General features: G+C 41.9%; 1 protein-coding gene across 2 annotated transcripts in view; it reads left to right on the top strand.

Moving 5' to 3' along the window:
• The first annotated feature begins 1128 nt into the window (after positions 1–1128).
• Positions 1129–20772, top strand: part of srcap (Snf2-related CREBBP activator protein) — a 43365-nt gene continuing 23721 nt past the window's right edge. The window contains exons 1-16 of one of the 2 annotated variants that reach the window (XM_023298645.3): positions 1129–1354; positions 4511–4587; positions 4914–8068; positions 8728–8769; positions 9110–9376; positions 11934–12119; positions 12277–12417; positions 12642–12831; positions 13706–13875; positions 15252–15345; positions 15487–15576; positions 15890–16063; positions 16196–16419; positions 17289–17466; positions 17961–18097; positions 18748–18917. In XM_023298645.3, coding sequence (XP_023154413.2) covers positions 5153–8068; positions 8728–8769; positions 9110–9376; positions 11934–12119; positions 12277–12417; positions 12642–12831; positions 13706–13875; positions 15252–15345; positions 15487–15576; positions 15890–16063; positions 16196–16419; positions 17289–17466; positions 17961–18097; positions 18748–18917 — 4979 coding nt within the window. In that variant the 5' untranslated portion in view covers positions 1129–1354; positions 4511–4587; positions 4914–5152. The remainder of the gene's footprint in view (positions 1355–4510; positions 4588–4913; positions 8069–8727; positions 8770–9109; positions 9377–11933; positions 12120–12276; positions 12418–12641; positions 12832–13705; positions 13876–15251; positions 15346–15486; positions 15577–15889; positions 16064–16195; positions 16420–17288; positions 17467–17960; positions 18098–18747; positions 18918–20772) is intronic. The other variant, XM_023298646.3, reaches the window with a different exon arrangement.

The following is a 20772-nucleotide window of genomic DNA, read 5'->3' as shown; positions in this document are numbered from 1 at the left end:
AAATATTAAGAGTGCAAGGAACAAATGTTTTTTTTTTATCATAGGCTAATATGGCCACTCTTTCATTAGTTAATTCATCAATTGCTGTCTGTAAATAATCTGAAAGTAGTAAAACATGTCAGTCACAACTTCTCAGCACAATTCGACACATTTGCAGAAGAAGACTAGAAGAAGAAAACTAGCACATATTTACATTTTAGGAGCTATAACCAGGGATTTTTTGAGGGGAATTTTATTTCTTCTCTATTAAATTTAACATTTATACAGTCAGGGCTGCAACTAATTAATTTTTATTGTTTATTTTGATGACCATTTTCTCAGTTATTTTCAAATGTGTCAGTGTATCGGAAATTCTGTTAAGAAGTAAAGAAACTTGAAATAATTCACATTTAAGAATCTAAATCGGTGGATTTAGACTTTTGTTTTCCTAATAAATAACTCAACTGATCGATTATTAGTTTTAATAGCTGAAAACTAATCGAATAATTGATCAATCCTTACAGCTCCACACACAACCTAACAATCATTGACACTTGAATGTCTTTTGGGATCATTATCATGAAATGAAGAAATACAGATGATATTGCTAATGTTATATTTAAAAGGGAATGAGCTGCTCTGCTTATAAAGTCAATTCTTAATTAGTAGCAAGCAGACTTCCATATCAGCAAGCCTCAACTGTTGGTTAAATCTGTCAAAAATAGGAAAATCTTTACATATCACACAAGTTATATTAACATGATTGTGATAGCTCATAGTAAGAAAAGGGTATTTTTCCTGTCACATAAAATAGAACTATAGGTATGTATATGTTATATATCGCTTAAGTGAAGAAATTAAATTACTGCAACAACTATTGTGAACATAGGTCCAAAAATAAATGTTACTATAAAGTGTCATATTCATATTAATATAATTCGTACGATATGTAAAACCCCGATTTAATGTCACTATTTTGCTAAGTAAATCTCTGGTAAAGAAGTAAAAATTAATGATTTATAATATTCGCTCACCAGCACCGGTAAATAACGTGCAAACTATCAGAAATGTCAAAATTTCAAGTGGCGCGCTTGACCACATCTCGCGAGATTTCCGTGCGTTCTGTACTTTGTCAGCAGCAGCGGTCCTCCACCATTTCGCTGCGTAAAGTCTCCTCCCCGCGACCGCTACATTCTGCGCCGAAACCCAGTCTCTCCCGGTCCGTATTTTAACTTCTTCCCACAGACCTAGTGGTACCTCGTTGGGTACCGGGAGGCAGTTTGGATTACTGGCATCACGGATTGAGTGCGATTTTGCGCGGATGACGAGTCCTTCAACGAGAATTTAGTAAAAGAAAATTGGTCGGAAATTTCAGGTAGGTGGGAACTTAAGATGGCGGCCTTGAGAGGGAGGGGGGCAAGGAGGAAGTAATGGGGGACTTGAGGGGGGCTCAGACTGACGAAAGGACACAATAAGACTGCATTACACTTGGTGGTATTTTTTGAAGCGTATTGCGTTTAAATATTTCAGACACTCCAACGAGCTGAAAGGACACTGACATACAAAGCTGTAAGGCGATATAAATGCTAATGTAAACTGTGTTTAAGGAAATAAATTACTGTTGAACCTTCATTTCCGTACCGTCGCTTCCAAAGAGCCAGCAGTGGGACCTTGGTAGTCCCCCTAAACCCCCCGTATAATCATTGCAAAATTTATATGGAACTTTCAAACATTCTTTTTTGTTATTTTCTGTATTTACGCCGAAACTAATAGCCGCTAGCGCTCGAAACTGAATAATTTTTGCTAATTAATTTTCTCTAAAACAGATTTGACCCCACGCAGTGACGTCACGAGTGATTGTCCCCCCTCAGTAAGTGCCTGCAGAAGCGGGTTTTAAATGCGACTTTCCGATGTCTTTTTTGTGTGCCTCGCCACCAAAAGCAACTTAATCAAACGTATCGGCACAAAACGTGGCTGCTTTTGGAGCTGCGAGCATTACATAACTGCGGGTGGGATGGGGCGCCTGCGCATCAAATGAACGCACCCTGTACTAACTCTTGTAGCTCGCTAGTTAGCAAGCAGGCTTCCCCCCCCCCCTTCCACACTCTGCCTCGTTCACAGTGCCACCCAAGCACAGTGTTATTGTAGGAGCTAACGTTGGCCAGCTAAGCACACGAACTAGCCAAACCGGTAAAAAAAAAAAAAAAAACGTTAAGGCGTTAACCTCCTTTTTAAAATTCCCTTTTATGTGTATGTGTGTGTTGTAGCTTCATTGCCACTCAGAGATTTCAGCTTTGTAGCGACGCAGCCAGCTAATGCTAACACATCCACCGATTAAAAAGACTACGATTCTCTCCCCTCCTCCGCAGAGGTAGAGGTTTGTGTTCGGGTCGGTGCGGCGACAAGAAGCCACAATGGAGAAGGAAGAAAAAAAACCGTTAACGTTCATCTTGAATGACCAGAGGCCCGCGCGCTTGGTCACCGGCTTTTAGCCTCGAGAGCGCGTGCTGCAGGATTCCCAACATCTTCCTGTGGGCGACTGCAGCAAAATGCAACTCGGAGCGTTTTTAGCTACAAGAGCTGCTCGTTTTACTGCCGCCGCTCCACGGACTGTTATTTATTATTATTTTTTTAATTACTGCTGCAACAGAACCAAACCACAGCCACAGAGAGCAGCTACAGTCCTAGCAGGAGTTGGCTAGCCTCGCTATCCCAGTGTTTCTCTCGTGACGTGACACCCATCCTACCACGACACATTGGGATATTTTTGTTTACTAATTGCCCATCTATTAAGGATAAACCGCACGCTTTAGCTGTCAGGGGGCTTTTAGCACGTTAGGGTCTCAGCCCAGCCTCCGGAAATATGTCCATCCTAACATGCTAACCTGCACCACTTGCAAGTTATTGCAGAGTAAAATGAGTGTAAAATGTGAGACAGGGTGCTGCAGGCAGAGTAAGGTCATCCCACTTTGTTTTTGTGCTCATATTAATATATCACAGAGTGCACAGCGATATTTGCATAGTTGTAGATGTAAAGGCGTGACTTGGAATGCTTGTTTTCATAAGTATGCATGCAAGTTTATAGGAAAAAGCAACTCATCATAAACAGGTGATGTTACTTGGAAAGTGCTGCACAAGCAAAGGTGAAAATTCACACGTGAAAAAGATGAGATACAAAATAGAAAATTATTTAAAGTATCTCAAAAATAAGAAAAAAACAGTACAGTACAAAGCTGAATAGTGTACACAATTTCTTTTTAAAATTAAAACTGATTAAAACAGTGGAAAAAGACAAAAGATAAGAAAAATAAATGCATTTAATAGATATAATATACAATAAAATAATAATAGTGCAGAATAACGGTACTGCTAGTTCAAACCAGACTTTATGAAATACAGCTGATTAATTAATAGTTGTGGAAAAAAAACTTGTTAAAATGGCCACATTTGGGACAAATCCAAGAGGAGCTGGTTCCAGAAGTGGGCAACTTATCGACTTAACAACATTTCACCTCGTCCAGTCAGCACTCCAGGCATGAGTAACTGACTGCAAATTTAATTTAATAGTAATTTAGGTGACTGACCCTTTAAGTAATCCAGGAGAAGAGATGCAGGTGCTGGTGAGAGGGAGATGTTTTCCCATAATAGCCCAAATAAATAACAAAAACAGAAATATAAAGGCAGCATGAAAATTGTCTTTTCCGAGCTGTTCAAGTGGTGACAAATTCCCAACCACAGAGTCGATCCTCACCCCAGTCAGGTGTGGCTTTGAAGGACAGCGATCAAATAGCAGGTCCAGACACTCCTTTGACTAGTGACTATAAAAGACCACCTTGAAATGCAGCTTTATTCAAGTAACACAAAGCAACAGATGACAAGAGAAAAACAGAAACAGGCTGCTCACATGTTGTATGCTCCATGTCAGTTAGGACCGTAGCAAGGCTCTGGTAGGAAGTTCTGGTTGGACATGTCCGATTAAGAGATCCAGTCTCATAAAATGTCCACTAAATGTCATCAAGCTCATTGGAAAGAGTAGGATAATATTCTGCAACAGCAGCAACATCGACAAGCTCAATAATTTTATGTGTCGCAAATGTATGATTCATTACTGACTTGTGATTTTTGGTCTCGAACCCCACTCGTTTTCCCCATTATCATTATAAATGTAGAGCATATGTGGTTGTTTTATGATGTCCATTCTGTTGGAACAGCAAATACTTGTTCCCGTATATTAAAAAGAATCAATAGAATTTGATAAAATATGACATAATGCATCTATATTTATATAAGGAAAAACATGAACCTGTTCTAACTATAAACCCTTAAGTGCTATAGCCTCAGACATAAGGATGCCACTGAAGATGATTTTGGCTTTCACTCATTTTTACAAACCCTGCAACATTAATTATTGTCCTCATGGTCTTTGTGCAGTGTTGCAAGAACAATAGCTTGCTTCATTAGTGTTTTTAATTGTGAGATGTAATTGCTCAGTAATAAAGTTAACATCTGTTTCTGTGTTTTGCTTCCTCAGATTATGTGGAGGGGACCGTAATTTCAGCATCCTGGAAGTAGAAAGCACAGAAGATCTGTGTCTCACACCACAGACAGGTGAGAAGTTGTTGCTTTCTACACGCATCTGATTAGATCTGGCTGTAATATCATGGCCGCCATTTGATTATAACTTTCTTATGGAGTGTTTTTTCACATTTAGTTGACTGTTTTCTACACAAATTCACATTGTTTTGCATCTTTTGTAAGCCAGTGATTTGGACAGCAAGTAGACAACAAGAATACAATGTCCTGCATTTAAATTACAAAAAAAAAATAGCCCAGTTGACTGTCTACCTTACCTCCAGTAGTTATTTTTTCCTGCACCTGTCAACATATAACCCACTTCATCCAGACACATTCTTAATAACCTGTCTCGCCCACAGGTGCAGTGTGTAGTCGGGGCAGCACAGAGGAAGGAAGCTCTGGGGAGGAGGCGGTGCGGCAGCACGCCTCTCCGGCTGTGGATGTGCTGGGTGGCAACCCCCAGGCTGCACAGAATGTGGCTGGGGAGTCACCTCGGCATGCCCCGCAGCCGGTCGCAGCTGCCCCCCGCCCAGTCCCTCCGTTCACCAGTCCGTCCGCTGTGCCATTGCCGAAGAACAGCAGCTCAGCGTTCCCCGGCATGGAGAACGCCCCTCCAACCAGCTTGCCTGAGACTCTCCAAGTCAGCAGCGACTCTCAGGACATCATCTCAGAAGAGGTCCTCGCTGAGGAGAGCGTTGCCGAAGTTGACGGAGTTGCGAGACCCTTGCCAACATCATTCATTGAGGACTGTAGTTCCTCTACTGAGATGCAAAGGCTTCTGGCTCCCCTTCGTCCTCCTCTCGCATCACAGATTGACAGCACAGTGCAAGAGCTGCAATACGGGTCACAAACTGGTAAAGACAAAAGCCACTCAAATAGTCAGACGAACCAAATCCAGCCACCTAGAGACGGTGCTGGACTTGTGCTTATTACGGGGACAAAGGAGACACAGGCCGTCACCTTGGAATATAAACCAGAGACTGGAACAAATATGGAACTTGGTGGAAAAGAGCACACAGGCGGAAATATTCTCCTGCAACCCCAGTCCCAAATCTATTTCACAGTCACATCTCCCTCGGTCCCACAATCAAGCGTTGGTTTTAAAGTCACCACAGCACATGGGGCTCTGGGGCAGTCTGACAGGGGTTCACTTGTCCACGCAAATCAAGGCAGCCATATACGTCCATCAGGTGCTGCGGAGCAGGCAGGCGGTCACCAGGACTCAAAACTGTGTGCGCTCCATCTATCCTCAGCTGAAAATAGAGAGATTAAACAAACTTACCTGTCAAAAACACAGCCGAAATTCATCCAGGAGATCTCAAATGATGCCAGAGAAATACAGAATGCAAATTCTTTGGGATCAGTTGAGACCTTTGAGCATGTTGAAGCATTTGTTGACACTTCTCACAAAGAAACACAACCCCATTCAGCTGAAATACTTGAGATCCCAAAGGCAAGAGAATCACTTCCTGGAAAAGGAAGCTCAGTGTCCAGCAGTAACGAGGGGATCCACAGTCCCCTCGAAGAAATGCAGGTGGAGGGTAGTACGAGGGCAGAACAAATTGACACGAGCACCTCCTTGTCTGACACCACAATGCTGCCAGAGTGCTCCTCCTTACAGGAGAGTTCCTCAAAACCCTCCGCTGCGTCCTCCCTGTTTGACACAGGTCTAGTTGTCTCGCTGCAGCCAGGGGAGGTTATTAAAGCAGGAACATCTCATACCTCTGATCAAATCCCCACAACACAGACATCGCTGATTGCTGAGCTTGTGCACACTGCCAATGCTCAAGAAATAGTGGTAGTCAGAGAGGAGGCTCATATCAGTGGGGACTGGTCTAACATGCACCTGAATCAGAGTTACCTCCTACAACGAGAAGATGGAAGCGTCTGTGAAGCTGCCATTGTTAACGAACTGAGCTCTGAACTCTCTACTGGGGAACCCAAGCTGTATGAAGAAAGTGTTCAGGCAGAGATGGAGTTAGACTCGCAGCCTGTGGAAGTGTATGAGTTTTGCAGCCTGGTGGAGGAGGTTGCAGAGGAAACTGTCTGTGCCAGTAGTAGTGCACAGATGCCTCATTCTCCAGGATACGAGGTGAACCTATTCAACGCATTACTAGAAAACTCTGAGGAGTACACTATCAAAGAGGACCTCGAAACAGCTATTCACACGGTTGGCGAAAGTGGCACCATCATAATTTCCCAGCAGCCTTTGCCTTCATCAAGTGATCTAAATGAAATACAGGCTAGCTCCAACAATAATTCCCATAATTTGTCTCTACAAAACACAAGAGTAGCTGCAGTTGAACAGCATTTGGTGTTAGATGCTAACCAAGCTGTTGAAGTGGCGAACTCAAGTGAGGTTTGTTTAGTTGAAGTAGCTGCTGTTGCATCTGACTCATTCACTGTTGAACAGGCAGACACCAGTGCACAAATCGGGACACATTGTTCACAGGTCAGTGCAGCAGTCTCAGACCAAACAGAGGTGAATGACTCTGCTATAATTCAGACAGTTCTCCCAAAACAGGAAACAAAAGCAACAGCTGCTTCGTTATCTATCTTATCCCCAGTGGTTACTGTTTCTGGTGAGGACATGGGGATACAGTCGCCCGTTGCTGTTGCAGTGCACGTTTCTCATGTAGAAAACCGGCCTTCCCTAAATCAGACCCCAGGAATCACTGTTGTAAGTGCCACAAAGCCTAAGGTCTGTGTTTCTTCTCATGAAGGGACCAAAGAAACCCCTGCTAGGACAGAGACTCCATCACACAGTATTCAGAATGTTGTTGTGCCCACAGAAACCAAACCAGAGGCTTTTCGCACCGTTCACTCTGGTATAAATCCAAAGCTGCTCCTTCTCAAACCGGGAGAATCTCCTCTCCTGAAACACCCACCCTCCCTTTTGGCACAGGTGTCCAAGCAGCAGAATGCGGCCGGCAAAGTGGCCAATGCCCACAGCTCTTGGTCTGGCACCGTGTCTGAGGAGTGCCTTCCCCAAACTATCTCAGCAGCAGACTCTTTATGTGCTCCTGTGGCTCTCAGCAGCCAGACGGATCAGACGCAGTGCTCTGTCAATAAAACTTCAGTGGCAGCGGCTCCTGTCAGAGAGCAGCAGCCTGCTGTGAGCCGTAACATTTCTCTCCAACTTGACCAAGCAGCATCTGTCACCCCCACAACTCCAGCAAGCAAATCTGAGGCCTTAACTGTTACCAAAACAGACCCAGCATCTGAAGATGTTGTCGCACCTACCGATGCCCCCCAACTCGCTACGCCTCACGGCTTTGACACGGCGGCGGTGGAGAGGAAGCAAACAGCCACGACTTCCACCGGTCCCGAGGAACACGTTAGCCAGGCCGACTCCATGTATGTGGAGGAGGAGAGTGAGGACATGGAGCAGGACGAACCGACGGGAGAAACCGAGGCCCAGGAGGCCACTTCAGGACAGGTTAGCAGTCCAGAGGAAGGCAGTGATGAAGAACCTGACAAAAATGACATGACCACCCCCGGCTCGTCACACAAGGTATTTTTTATTGAAAATTGCTTTAATAAATTGTCGTATCAAAGACTGAGAAAGCTACAGAGTAGGGTAAAGAGATGAAAAAGAGTTTTGGCAGGATTGTGGGATCGAGGCCATGAGCTTCATAATACTGAAGAGTTTGTCCTTGAAGGTAAAGGAATTATGTCAGGCTCCACTAAAAGAGGGCATAGCTGAAGTGAAAATGTGTTCATGGACGTCTTATCAACAGCTACAATATGATTAAGATGATAAATTGTGGTTATCAACTATTCACTGGGGCATCTTGCTGTTTTTACTTTGTTATCTGAATGATATATTGGATGACACACTGAAGCGTACGTGCAGTAAGAGTTCTTCAGTTCACAGGTTGTTTTATTTTTCTTACAACATAGCATTTATGTGCAACACTGCGTAGATGTACTGTTGATGTAATCATCTTTAAGTCAGTGCTGCACCTGGAGAGAATTAGTATTTTTTTATCGTAGCTTAGAACAAAAGCAGAACTAATTAACACACCATGATCAGGTACATCAGCATGTTTCTACTGTCATCACTCTGCATGAAGTCCATCTTTAATGTACCTCGTGTGAACAGTGTTTTTTGTTATGTAGTGATTTATTTCTTTTAAGTTGGCCGCATGCTAAGCCATGTGTGTTTTCCAGCATGGACAGAGCAGGACAGACAGAAAGGCACTGTTCCTGAAGGTAAGTGGTGGTTGTCAGACACCCAGATAGGCCTCCTGTAACAGGACATTCATGAGCACATCCTAGCCAGACACTGTCACTGCTAATTAGGTGGAGAATTTTAATTCAAGGAGGCATTCTTTGACTTCAGCTGTTCTATGAGTGCATGAGCAAAAGGCTGACAGAAAGTCACTCGTGGCCAGTTAGTGATTCTGGAACATATCTGCTTTTTCTTCTTAAACTCTCGCTCTAACCCAGTTCATGCATGTGGCTTTTATCTTATTAAATCCTAAGCTTTCACCTTCATCGGTTTATTTGATTTTAAATAATTACCTACTCGTCTTTCTCCCTTGGTTGTTAGGTACGCCAGTGGATAGCAGACAGAGTCACCGTGAATTCATCCCCTGTTTCACCCTCCACGTCCTCCTGCCACCCCAGTCCCTCGCCCTCCGCTGACTGGTCCACAACACGGCGGGAGAGGTCCTCACCTCTGCGGGGTCCTCATGGAAAGTTTGTTTCTCCTTCCTCTGTCGGAGGCTACAGTTCCTCCTCTTCCCCACCAGACCAGGCCACCACCCAGCGGTCCCGAGGAGAGCGTCACACTGACATGGCAGAGCTGGCAAAGCATGTGAGTGAGCTTTAAGATGAATGAAACATTATTCTTTTAGTTTGATAGTTGTGGAGCTACCTGATCTTGGAGTCACTACTGATGTTTAGACATCTTTAGTACACCCACAAGTTGTTTTATGTGCCACGAAATGATTCAATTCTAGTCTTTCACTACATCCTCAAACTACTAAAAGCAACTGCACATTCAGAGATTTTTTTTGCCTCAAGTCTTATGCTTTGAATTGGCTACTCTAGGAGTATGAATGGTAAATAGTAAACAACAAACAATAGCGCTGTGCACTTATCCAAACAAGCTGTCACTGGTCATACAATTGCCTGTGTTGCATGTGAGTGAGTGTTAAGATATATGAAATACTATTCTTTTAATTTGATAGTAATGGAGCTGCCTGATCTTAGGATTGCTGTGGATGTTTAGACATCTTTAGTACACTTACAGGTTGTTCTATGAGCCGTGAAACACTTGCAGTGAGACTGTGTTTATTTGGAAAATATGCATCAATTAGTTTCAGTTTTTCACTACATCCTCAAACTGCTGAAATCATTTGCCAATTCAAGTCTGATGCTTTACTCTAGCAGTATGAAAAGATGTTATTATAAACAATAGAGCTGTAGTCTCCAGGTCAGGTGGTTGTATGGTTGATTAGTTGGTGAATATGCTCTTATCCAAGCAGATTCTCATTGGTCGGACAATTGCTTTTGTGCGCTTCATAAGAAGAAAAGGGCTACATCAACAGTGTGCAGAATCCATACCTTATTTTTGGGAGCAGGAAGAACAGACTACCTGTTAACACCGCCACGTTTTCACAACTTTGAAGTGTCCCAACCTAATGGAGGCTGTTTAGTTTGACTTATTTAATGTTTTCTGAACGTTTACTTGAAAACTAACTGACTCTGTGTCAAAGGAGTTGTCTGTGTGGCTGCACTTTGTTCGAACTGATGGTCAAAAAGTCGAGTGTAAAGGTGTAACCAGCAGTTGTACATTACAGCTCAGCAACCAACATGGTAGATCATCTAGAAGCAGCAGCCAGCTCGTCTTTGTTTGTAGGTGATCTGACATCCCTCACTAGTTCTTGTCCTGGATCACCAGAATATAAAGTTCTGTTGTCAGAAATCTTATGAATTTGTGCCGCTGCTCTGCTCAGAGTCTGTTCTCATAATTTCAGTATAAAATAACCTGGTTCACTTGATTTAATATGCTGCAAATAGTAGCTTTTTACATTCATTTATAATTCATTTAGGCAAATAAGGCAAGCAGGTAGAGTGCACTCAGTACACTGTGGCCCATTTTGTTAATGTAGAGATAATGTGCAGATTTTTTTCTCTATGGCCAATCGATTGGTTGACGAGTAGGTGTGATTTCAGGTGACCAACATTTTCTCTGGTTTTCTACAGGCCTACAAAACTAATCACACTGAATTTGCTAAATATGACACCATAAATGCCCAGAACCCATCAGAGATGATGATGCATGTTTCTTAAACCTTTGATGTACGACATGGGTCAAGACACACCCATTTTCCATTGAATATCGGTCACTTTTGACCCATGTTGTGCATCAAAGGGTTAATTAGATGCAACTTAGTACCAATTTTCTTAATCAGCTGTCAGTCTGTAGTCAGTTTTTTTGTTACTTCAGGTCTATTTGAAGTAATTCAAGAGGGTCAGTGTGCGACAAGACAGTGAGGACGATGTCAGAATTGGTGCAAAGACCCTCCACTCCCAGCCTACCGTTTTATAGACTCCCCTGAAGTCTTTTTGACTGTTACATTTCACTTTCTCTGATTGCTGGATTATACTGAAGAGCCATGTAGAGCTCTGCCCTGAATCAAAACTGTCGCGTTCAAGTGGTGAAGACACTCACCGCTGCCGCTCTCTCTTTTTACCTGCATTACAGGGTGGGAATCGAAGGGAGTCTCAGTAAAGGGGTGGCATATAGTTATGAAACACAACTGACAGTTTAGCTAAGTGGTGTTATTGAATGTTACTGACAAACAGAAGATGGCTGAGAATAGCATGAGTATCTGGCTTTTGGATTGAAAAAACAAGCTGCGTTCATTTGGAAGTCCTCTGCCTGTATGAAAACAATGAAACAACAACGTGACGGCGTTGGAGAACTGCCTCTTTGCACAACATGAATGCTGGGGACAGCTTTTGTTATCAAAAACGTTGTATGAGCATAAGCCCCCTGAAATGAAACTGTTGTTTTTCCCAGGTGATGAGAGTTGTTTGAAGTGCTGCAGCTGGTTTTGTTTGTATGTTAGTCTTTGAGTGATGAGGTACGAAGTAATCACAAAATACTTCACCCTCCTCCTGCAAAGATTAAGTAATTATATCCGAAATGTGCTCAGCCTTTCTCAGAGATGAATGACAAAGAAGCAGCCATGCATCACCCGTAGTTGAGTTTTTTGTCTCACCACCAGCGCCGTGTTACATTATTCCAGAAATCAATGTCTGCCGTTTGTGAATTGATTCTGAGTTTGGTATTTTTCACTCACTCGCACTTCACGCTTTCAGAGAAAGGATTTACTGACCGGTTTGACCACTGTGTCCTGTAGGAAGCAGACATTGAGCATCGAACCCAGGCCCTGAAGCGAGAGGGATTCTGGTCAATGAAGCGTCTCACCCGCCTGACGGAGCCGCCGCGACCCAAAGTTCACTGGGATTACCTTTGCGAGGAGATGCAGTGGCTCTCTGCTGACTTTGCTCAAGAAAGGCGGTGGAAGAGAGGGGTGGCTAGAAAGGTAGGACATGATAGTTATCGCAGACGTTGGCTGTTTGCTTTAACAGTATGAAGTTTTACACATAAATGCTACCTGAACAGATGAAAATGTGCGTTTTGTACCTATAAAATACATGTAAAAGATATGCTCTAGATAAGTTCTGTTGATGTGTTGTTAGGTGGTACGAATGGTGATGCGACACCACGAGGAGCTGAGGCAAAAGGAAGAAAAAGCCAAGAGGGATGAACACGCTAAGATCAGAAGAGTCGCCTCCTCCATTGCAAAGGAAGTCCGGGCTTTCTGGAGCAGCGTTGAGAAGGTACAGATGATTCACAAAAACTGAGCAAACAAAACATTCTGGTTCAGTGTTCAGCTGTGGAATATGAAAAGATCACCATCTGTGTTTGGTTGGATTTGTGACAAAAATAAAATCCCCTTCTCAGACAGTGAAATACGTATATATTGACTCAACAGGTGCTAGAACATATATGTGAAGTCAGCGTTTTTATTGAGTGTTGCCATCTTGTTTTTGTGTCCTTAAAGGTGGTGCAGTACAAGCAGCAGTCCAGACTGGAGGAAAAGCGGAAGAAGGCTTTAGACCTTCAGCTGGACTTCATTGTCGGCCAGACAGAGAAATACTCGGACCTCCTCAGCAAGTCTCTCGCTCCCACCAGGCCCGCTGAAACCGTCTTGACTCCACAGAAATCTGCGCCGCCTCCCGTGGATGAGGATGGTGAGAAGTTTTTACCTAAATAAAACCTGCTTCCTACAGATAGCTGTGAAAGCAGCTCTGTCGCCGTGCTACAGAACCGCTTTCAGAGCTGATTCATTGGTTCAGACAGAGACGTTGTCATAGCTACGCACCGAAGACTGAATCGCCCACAGAGGTAAAATGTTTCGTAGAGACAAAAGGCTGTTCAGAACTGTCAAGGTCACTGAATCTTTGAGAGAATCCACCGTGTTCTCGTATTTCTGTGAACATTCCCACCGGCTATCTGACTGCCTCAAATGCACTTTGACTCACTGAGATGATGAGTCCGACATTTCTCAGACCAGTAAATCACTTTTTGGTGCAACAGGTCCAGGGTTCTGTACCGAGTGCTGCTTGGCAACCGCCAGACCTGAGACTCGTCAAACCTGTTAGACGAGTCCGCTACCCATGACAGCAGCGGCAGTTGATTCCTAAAATATGGAGGTGAACTTCGCTCGCTCAGTCAGAGGAGGAACAGCCTTGGCAGTGGCTCTGTTCTCTGCGCCAGTAGCCTTGTCCCACCTTCATTTTATGACCCGGCACCGTTTTCTGGTGCTAAAGTGCAAAGACAACCTGCTCAGCCATCAAGAAACTCACTGAAAGCAAAACTTAAATTTTCACTAAAAATGCTCCAACCAGATGGCTTCCTAAAGCAGTTTCTTGGCTTTAAAAACATGCAGCTGAAACCTTGCAGTTGAGCGTTTTTGTGTGTGTAAATAATGAGTCCAATCAATTAAACAAGTGAGACACAAAATACATCTGTTGTTTTCAGATTCAAGAGGTGTTCAGTTTGTTTTTGGTCAGTGCAGTCGGGAGATAAGTCTTTCTCAGTGCAAAATCTCTCATCTTGATGCAGACAGAGACTTCGAGCCTCCGTGTGAAGAGGAGGATGACGAGGAGACCATAGAAGTGGAGGAGCAGCAGGAGGGTAATGATGCTGAGAGCCATCGGAGGGAGATTGAACTGCTGAAGGAGGAGGGCATGCTGCCGCTGGACCAACTGCTCAGCACCCTCAAACTGCCACAGGTAGCTGCACGAACCAGACTAGTTGTGGGATTGTGTAAACTCTGATAAAAACGTTTAGTTTAGTCCTATTTTCTAAATCAGCATTTTAAATATCACTTTAGCCCTCGTGTCGTCCTGCAGGTCAAAATTGACCCTTTTTAAAGTTGGAAAATGTGGAAAAAAAAATATTTTCACAGTGAAATTCTGATGTCCACATTTTCAACATTTTTGGGAAATCTTTGAACATTTTTTGGTGGAAAAAAGAAATGTTAAAAATGTTTCTTAAGAACATTCACAAAAATAAATCAACTAAAATCCAGCTAGTTTCGCTAGATTTTGGTTGATTTATTTTGTGAATGTTCTTAAAGAAAATATTAGAAATTTTACTGATGTATTTGGAATCACTTTAGATATTTTTACTCATTTTTTGGAAGATTTTTACTCATTTTTTGAAAATATTTACAATAATATTCTTGCCAAATTTGGGGGATTTAAAAAAAAAAAAAAAAAACTTTTAAGGGAAACTTTTGAGGAATTATTGGAATTTTCTTCCTGAGGGTTTTGCAAATTTTCAGAAATTTGGGGAATTTTTTGCTGAATTTTTTGAATTTTTTCAGACAAGAAAATATTTTTTGGTGCCTGTAAATGAGGACAACAGGAGGGTTAAGCGCCTTTAGACAAAATGAAGACAACACATGACTTTCTGGGATGCAGTGAGCTAAATCTATGAGCTATATTATTTTGTACACATTTTTTGGGAAATTGGCACCATTGAAAGTGCGTAGAATAAGTAGACTAAGTAGAATAAGAGACGTAGCAGTGGGACAAATTACAAAAAAGGAACTTCCTGAACACCTGCGTGCACCTGTCCCTTTCACCTCAAGCAGTATGTTTTCCTCCTGCCTCTGCAGTCCCCTATGGAGCTACAACTAACAGTTTGAGAAACCTCTGGTGTAAACACATTATTTGTGAAAGCAAAAGTGAATATTAAAATTATCATTGTAAGTTTCCAATGGATTTTACTTGTGCTCTACTTCAAGTCCTTGTAGGCAGGACTCTTGGTATCACCCTCGAGTTGTTATTTCAGGATTATATTCAGGATTTACCATACTGAACCTACACACCATGAAGTGCTTTCACCTTCATTTTCACTTTAAAATAATTAGTTTCAATGATGTGATTTATCTAGATACTTGTTAAACTTTCTTTTTCTGTTTATAACTCAAAACACGCGATGATTATATGTGACTAAAAGCAGAGTTTGCAGTTATCAAAATGCTAAATGTATGTAAAGCTCAAGAAACTTATCAGTACATTGTAAAGTAATGCTAGGTTTGTGTGAGCGTGTTTGCTACAGACACAGATGTTTGTAATCACTGAATCATTGGATTACATAGGACTCGGGCTCAGACGAAGAATGCTCCGATGAAACCTCTTCATCGGCGGGGGAGGAAGAGGAAGATGGGGAATTCACTGCCAATGAAGAGGATGGTAAGAAAAAAGCAAGAACTTTTGGTACACTCTTGCTCTTGAATATTCAGGAAAAAAATCCCACCGATATTTTCTTTGAATGCTCTGAAATTAAATCTTTTCCTGCATGTATCTCTGTGATTTATTTCTGTCTGTTTTCAGCTGAAGATGAGGAGGACACCATCGCTGCCCAGGAGAAGGTGGAGGGAAATGTAGATCATGCAGTGGAACTCGATGACTTGGCCAAAGAGGGTAACTGCTTTATTCCTCCATTTTCTTTCATGCTATCAAAGACTCTTGTTGTTAATGTTTGTGTTGGTTTGAAGAATTAAGAGCTTCTTTTATTATTAATTATGTGAGAAGAGAATTTAGCTCATGGTCAAAAAAAAATCGTGACACAACTGACACACTGAGGTTTTATTTCTGCAGAGCTGCACTGTTGCCGTTGAATTGAATCGCCTCAGTGTAACCATGAATTGTGCACATATGAATTATGTTTTCATTAATTTCTGTAGAAACAGAAGCCGCAAACCTGATCTCTCACATGTCTTTGCTAACCTTCCAGGCGATATGAGTATTGAGGAGCTGCTGGAGAAGTACAAAGGAGCTTACGCCTCAGACTTTGAGGCCCCGTCTGCTTCTGGCTCTAAAGCGAGCTCTGATTCGGAGGAGTCTGGGGATGACGAGGTGGAGACTGAGGAAGATGAGAGCGATGTGGAAAGCAACACTTCTTCCTCAGGTATTGACCAGTGGCTGAATTGTTTATCTGCTCCCACTGTGACGAGCCAAAGGTGTGGAAACTGTGGGGAATATTTCCACCTTCATCTTTTGCTACTCTTTGTGAATTCATTGTGTCTCTGTGATCTTTCAGATTCAGCAGGAGACAGTGCCGAAGAAGATGAGAGTGAGAAGGAGGAAGAGGAGAGTGAGGAAGAAGAGGACGATGACTGTGGAGATGAAGGGATGGAGGTCTTGCTAAAGGAGGGAGATAACAGCCCACCTTCCACCAGTTCCCGGCCAAAGAAAGAGATCAGCCACATTGCTGCTACTGCAGAGAGCCTGCAGCCTAAAGGCTACACTTTGGCTACGACAAAGGTCAGTCTGGAATACTAAGAGCAATATTTTTAGCATTTTATAAATTTACCCTTTGAACTCAAAGCAGTCTCTGGGTATTTGTTGCTCCTGTGGGCTCATTTTTAACTGCAGTATAAAGTCCTGCACCTCTATGGAAACAGCACAACCATGATTTGTAGTAGAGAAAAATCAATAATGTTATAACGCCATAAATTATAACAAAAATTGAATTTGTTTTATTATTTATTTTACTAAGATGGACACAAGTGTCGACAGGTGTTACCGGGACAGGAAAAAAAAAGGTGGTTCGATACACTATAGATTTCACTACATAGATTTTTAATTTGCTTCTTTCTTGTCACCCATCTGCTTTTTGTAAAGATAGTCTGCAGTTCAGCCAAAAAGTCCCCGAATTTTTGTCTGTTGACAGACAGTTGAGTCATTCATGTCTTCTTAGTTGCATCAAAGAGCTCAGTTTTTTTTTTTTTTTTTTTTTTAAACAGAATCTGGTTAGAGCAAGTGGTCTATTTCTGATTACCGGTAATCTTTGAATGAAACATGTAGAATAAAGCGATTTTTAAATTAAAATATCACAATTTTAAGCTTAAATTTAGTTAATTTTCCTGACCAAACTGCATATAACAGAGGAACATTTCAAGGCTTGTCGGGAAGTTAAACCATTCTTTCAGTTTTTATAGTTTCTTTCTCTGATAAGTGGTGCAATTTTACCAGTTTTGAAAAGCCAAAATACCTCTGAAACCCGCAGGCAGATTTAGGCATTTGTTGGGTTATACTACTTTATTAAAAGCCCCTTCACAACACTAGTATCAGTTTCTAAACCTTTGCAGTTCTGGACCATAATTTCCTAATGTTTTTTTTTCCAACTAAAGGTCAAAACCCCCATCCCGTTCCTGCTTCACGGCACATTACGAGAGTACCAGCACATCGGACTCGACTGGTTGGTCACCATGTATGAGAAAAAGCTAAATGGCATCCTGGCTGATGAAATGGGTCTGGGCAAAACCATCCAGACTATCGCTCTGCTAGCTCACCTCGCCTGTGAAAAAGGTAACGCACTCGCTCAGTATCCTGTTAGCGCTTCGTTTACATACAGTACTTCAGTGGAGTTCTAGTTCATAGTGTAGATGCAGATTTCATGTGGGGGACATATGTAGAGCTCATGCTTTTGTTCCTCTAATAAAAGCATGAAAGAAGCAACAGTAAGTGGCAGAAGTTGATCTACAGGAGTATAAATATTTGAAAGCAATACAAAATGCCCAAGAGTCCTACTGAATTCTATTCCATTATATTTTGTTCCTCCAGTGCCCCAAAACAAAAGACATTTCTACCAAAAAAACGGATCCAGGAAATTAACTTAAAATTTCCTTGGGGAGAAACACAGACTGGGGGTGTGTGGTCTACGGAAATTTTTTAATTTATTGTGTCTCCTGGTGTTAAAATACACCCCACTCCCATGCTTCACATACTTTAGAGTGTTTTTAATATATTTTTTTTACAGCTATAAAACATCCTTTTTATGTTTATTGGTCTGTTGTATTCAGGTAACTGGGGCCCTCACCTCATCATCGTTCCCACCAGTGTGATGTTAAACTGGGAGATGGAGCTGAAGCGCTGGTGTCCAGGGTTTAAAATCCTCACATACTTTGGGAGCCAAAAGGAGAGAAAGCTAAAGAGACAGGTAATGAATTTTTGGCTTTTTTTTTCTGCTTCTAGAGGGTTTTTCTGCAGTTGGCACATTTTCCTTCGCCTGTAACCTCCAAAACTTGGTTAAAAAGCAACCAGACCTGCCTTCATAGTCAGTCACAGCACGCTTCCCTTTGTCCATTCTCATTAATTTTAGCTTGTGTTTGTCACATTGTGTCCCTTCTGGCTTCACTTCTGTCATCTGTAATGTAATGAGATTTTATGCTGTCACATTTAAACTGCCTGCGTCTGTTCGGTTGCGTCTTTATCAGTTGTTTGCTTTGTGTGCTTTGCATGCTGGTTGTCTCACTCTTTTAAGCTTTTTTAATCCTTGTTTTTTTTTCCTCCTCCTAACAAGCTGTTGTTTAATTATTGTTTTAATGGATAATTTAACATCTGGCCACAAGACAACAGTTGAAAATTAGCCGCTTGGCTAGCACTTGCTCATTTACAGTGATTTTGATTAATGTGCATTGTCCCTGATAAAATAAACAAATATTTGCAGAGAGAAACTGCGGATTTTTAATTGAACGTATCTGACAAATATTCTAACAGTCGGCTTCGAAAAATGGACAAGAAATTGACAATTTCAATTCTGAAATAATAAGAAGTACACTGTTTTTCTGTTGTTGTTTTTTTCCTTAGGGCTGGACGAAGCCGAATGCTTTCCACGTGTGCATCACTTCATACAAGCTGGTGCTGCAGGACCATCAGGCCTTCAGACGAAAATCGTGGCGGTATCTGATCCTCGACGAGGCACAAAACATCAAGAACTTCAAGTCTCAGCGCTGGCAGAGCCTGCTGAACTTCAACAGGTCAGTAGAGTCTGCAAACTGTAAGGTTGAGCCCAAGTGACACTGGATATTTGGAGCTGATAGTGATTGTTAGGGTGTGGAAAATTTGACATCTATACATGAACAAGTTATATTTAAAAGGAGAAATTAGGGTGTCTTTGTTTATTAATTTTTCAGCAGTGTATTTCAGAAACAAGTCAGCACCTTAACATGAAAACAAAGCTTGACTCCATATCATATGCTGCAGACAGTGGACACCTTTTCTAAATTACTTCAAGCTTAGTTTTCTGCTTTATATTCTGTTTAAAAAAATCAGACAACATATATAAACAGATACGAATACATCTGTAATGGATCAATATTGGCTGGCTCTACTGTACGCCTGTAAATAAGTAAGTAATATTGTATCGCTGATGTGTCAAACTTCTAAAATTAGGGAGCACAGCAAATTATTTTGGAAATTTTTAGCACTTAATATCATGCATCCTATACCCTATTAGACCAACCAGCAGTGATCTAGCTCTATATTGTGTCCAAAATTTTTACTTTAGGGCTTGAATATAAGATGTGCACCTCCTCTCATCACCACTGTAGCGTACATACTTTCACCTTAAACTCATCTAATTCAGAGCTAAATGCTGACATGCAGGTAATAAAGACAATTTTCCTGCCCTTTAGTTGTATCCCAACGACAAACTGACATCGTTATGATGTATTTCTGTGGGCTTGTTGTGACTTTATGTGATGGAGACGGTGGAGAGAGTCTGGTATGTGAAATGAATGGAAAAACTTGCAGCAAATTACTAGGAATCAAACCGCTGCTCAGGGCATTTGCTCTCATGTAATACGCACCCTAACCATGCTGGTGTCACCTAGCATGGCGTTTATGAGTAAGTCTAAATGTACTAAATAAGGCCAGCTTTCATGCACAGCAATGCATTCTCTCAAATACCAGTGTAACACAGTCAGCAGTAGCTCGGCTCATAGTGGCAGCTGGTCGGTCATCATGTGGTTGGTAGTTTGAATCCTTCAGTGACACATGGAGCCCAAATTGCTCCTGATGTGTGCATTTCAGAATAATAAACACGCCCAGTGCTGCTCTCTGGTGGCCTTACAGGAATCAACACTGTGTGGTGATAGAGCACAGATGGTAGCAATTCATGCAGTACAGAAGCAGCACAAGTTACACCTTTGTTTTATTCCAAAATGCACAGATTTGGCTCACATAGTTGTGTGTTTTTTCTCTGTGGTATTATGTGTCCATTGTCCCTGAGGCACACTAGTTATGTATCTTGTTCGCTGGGCGACAGTAGAGTTAAAAGATCATGAATCTTTTGGGAAATCAGGCTCACGGAGAAAATAAGGTTCAGTTTTATTCAAACTAGTGGTGGTTATTAAATTAAATCTCTCCTGTCTCTGCAGCTCTTCCAAACAGACATCCAAACATACCAAGTGTAAGCTACTGCTGGTCACGAAAATTCAGTGTGCATCCAGCCGTAGAAGACGTGCTGTCATTCAGTATTAGTCATGTTTGACCTTGACTGCATCCCCAAAATACACCGGAGCATTAAACTGTTCATCCACAGCCCACAGTGGTGTGTAAGCACAAAGTTTGAACGGCTGATCTTCACATTTGAGATGGTTTGTTCTTAACAAAATGGCTGTAATTACACTGACTTGTCATCATTTGGCTGGTGGCCTGCTTGCTCCAGCTGGTGGTAATTTTTCACTGTTGTGTGAAGCTCCAAAGAGTACTTTAGCTTGTGCACGAGTTGATACTTACTGTTTTATTATGTACAGTCATTAAGTCATAGATGTTCTATTAAGGTACACAAATGGAGAATAAATGAGGGAGTGCACTTAAGTGTATGTACAT

The sequence above is a fragment of the Amphiprion ocellaris genome, chromosome 18, assembly GCF_022539595.1.
Source record: "Amphiprion ocellaris isolate individual 3 ecotype Okinawa chromosome 18, ASM2253959v1, whole genome shotgun sequence".
Lineage (NCBI taxonomy): Eukaryota > Metazoa > Chordata > Actinopteri > Pomacentridae > Amphiprion > Amphiprion ocellaris.
Note: the sequence above shows the minus strand (reverse complement) of the source record. Positions and strands in the feature narration are given on the sequence as shown.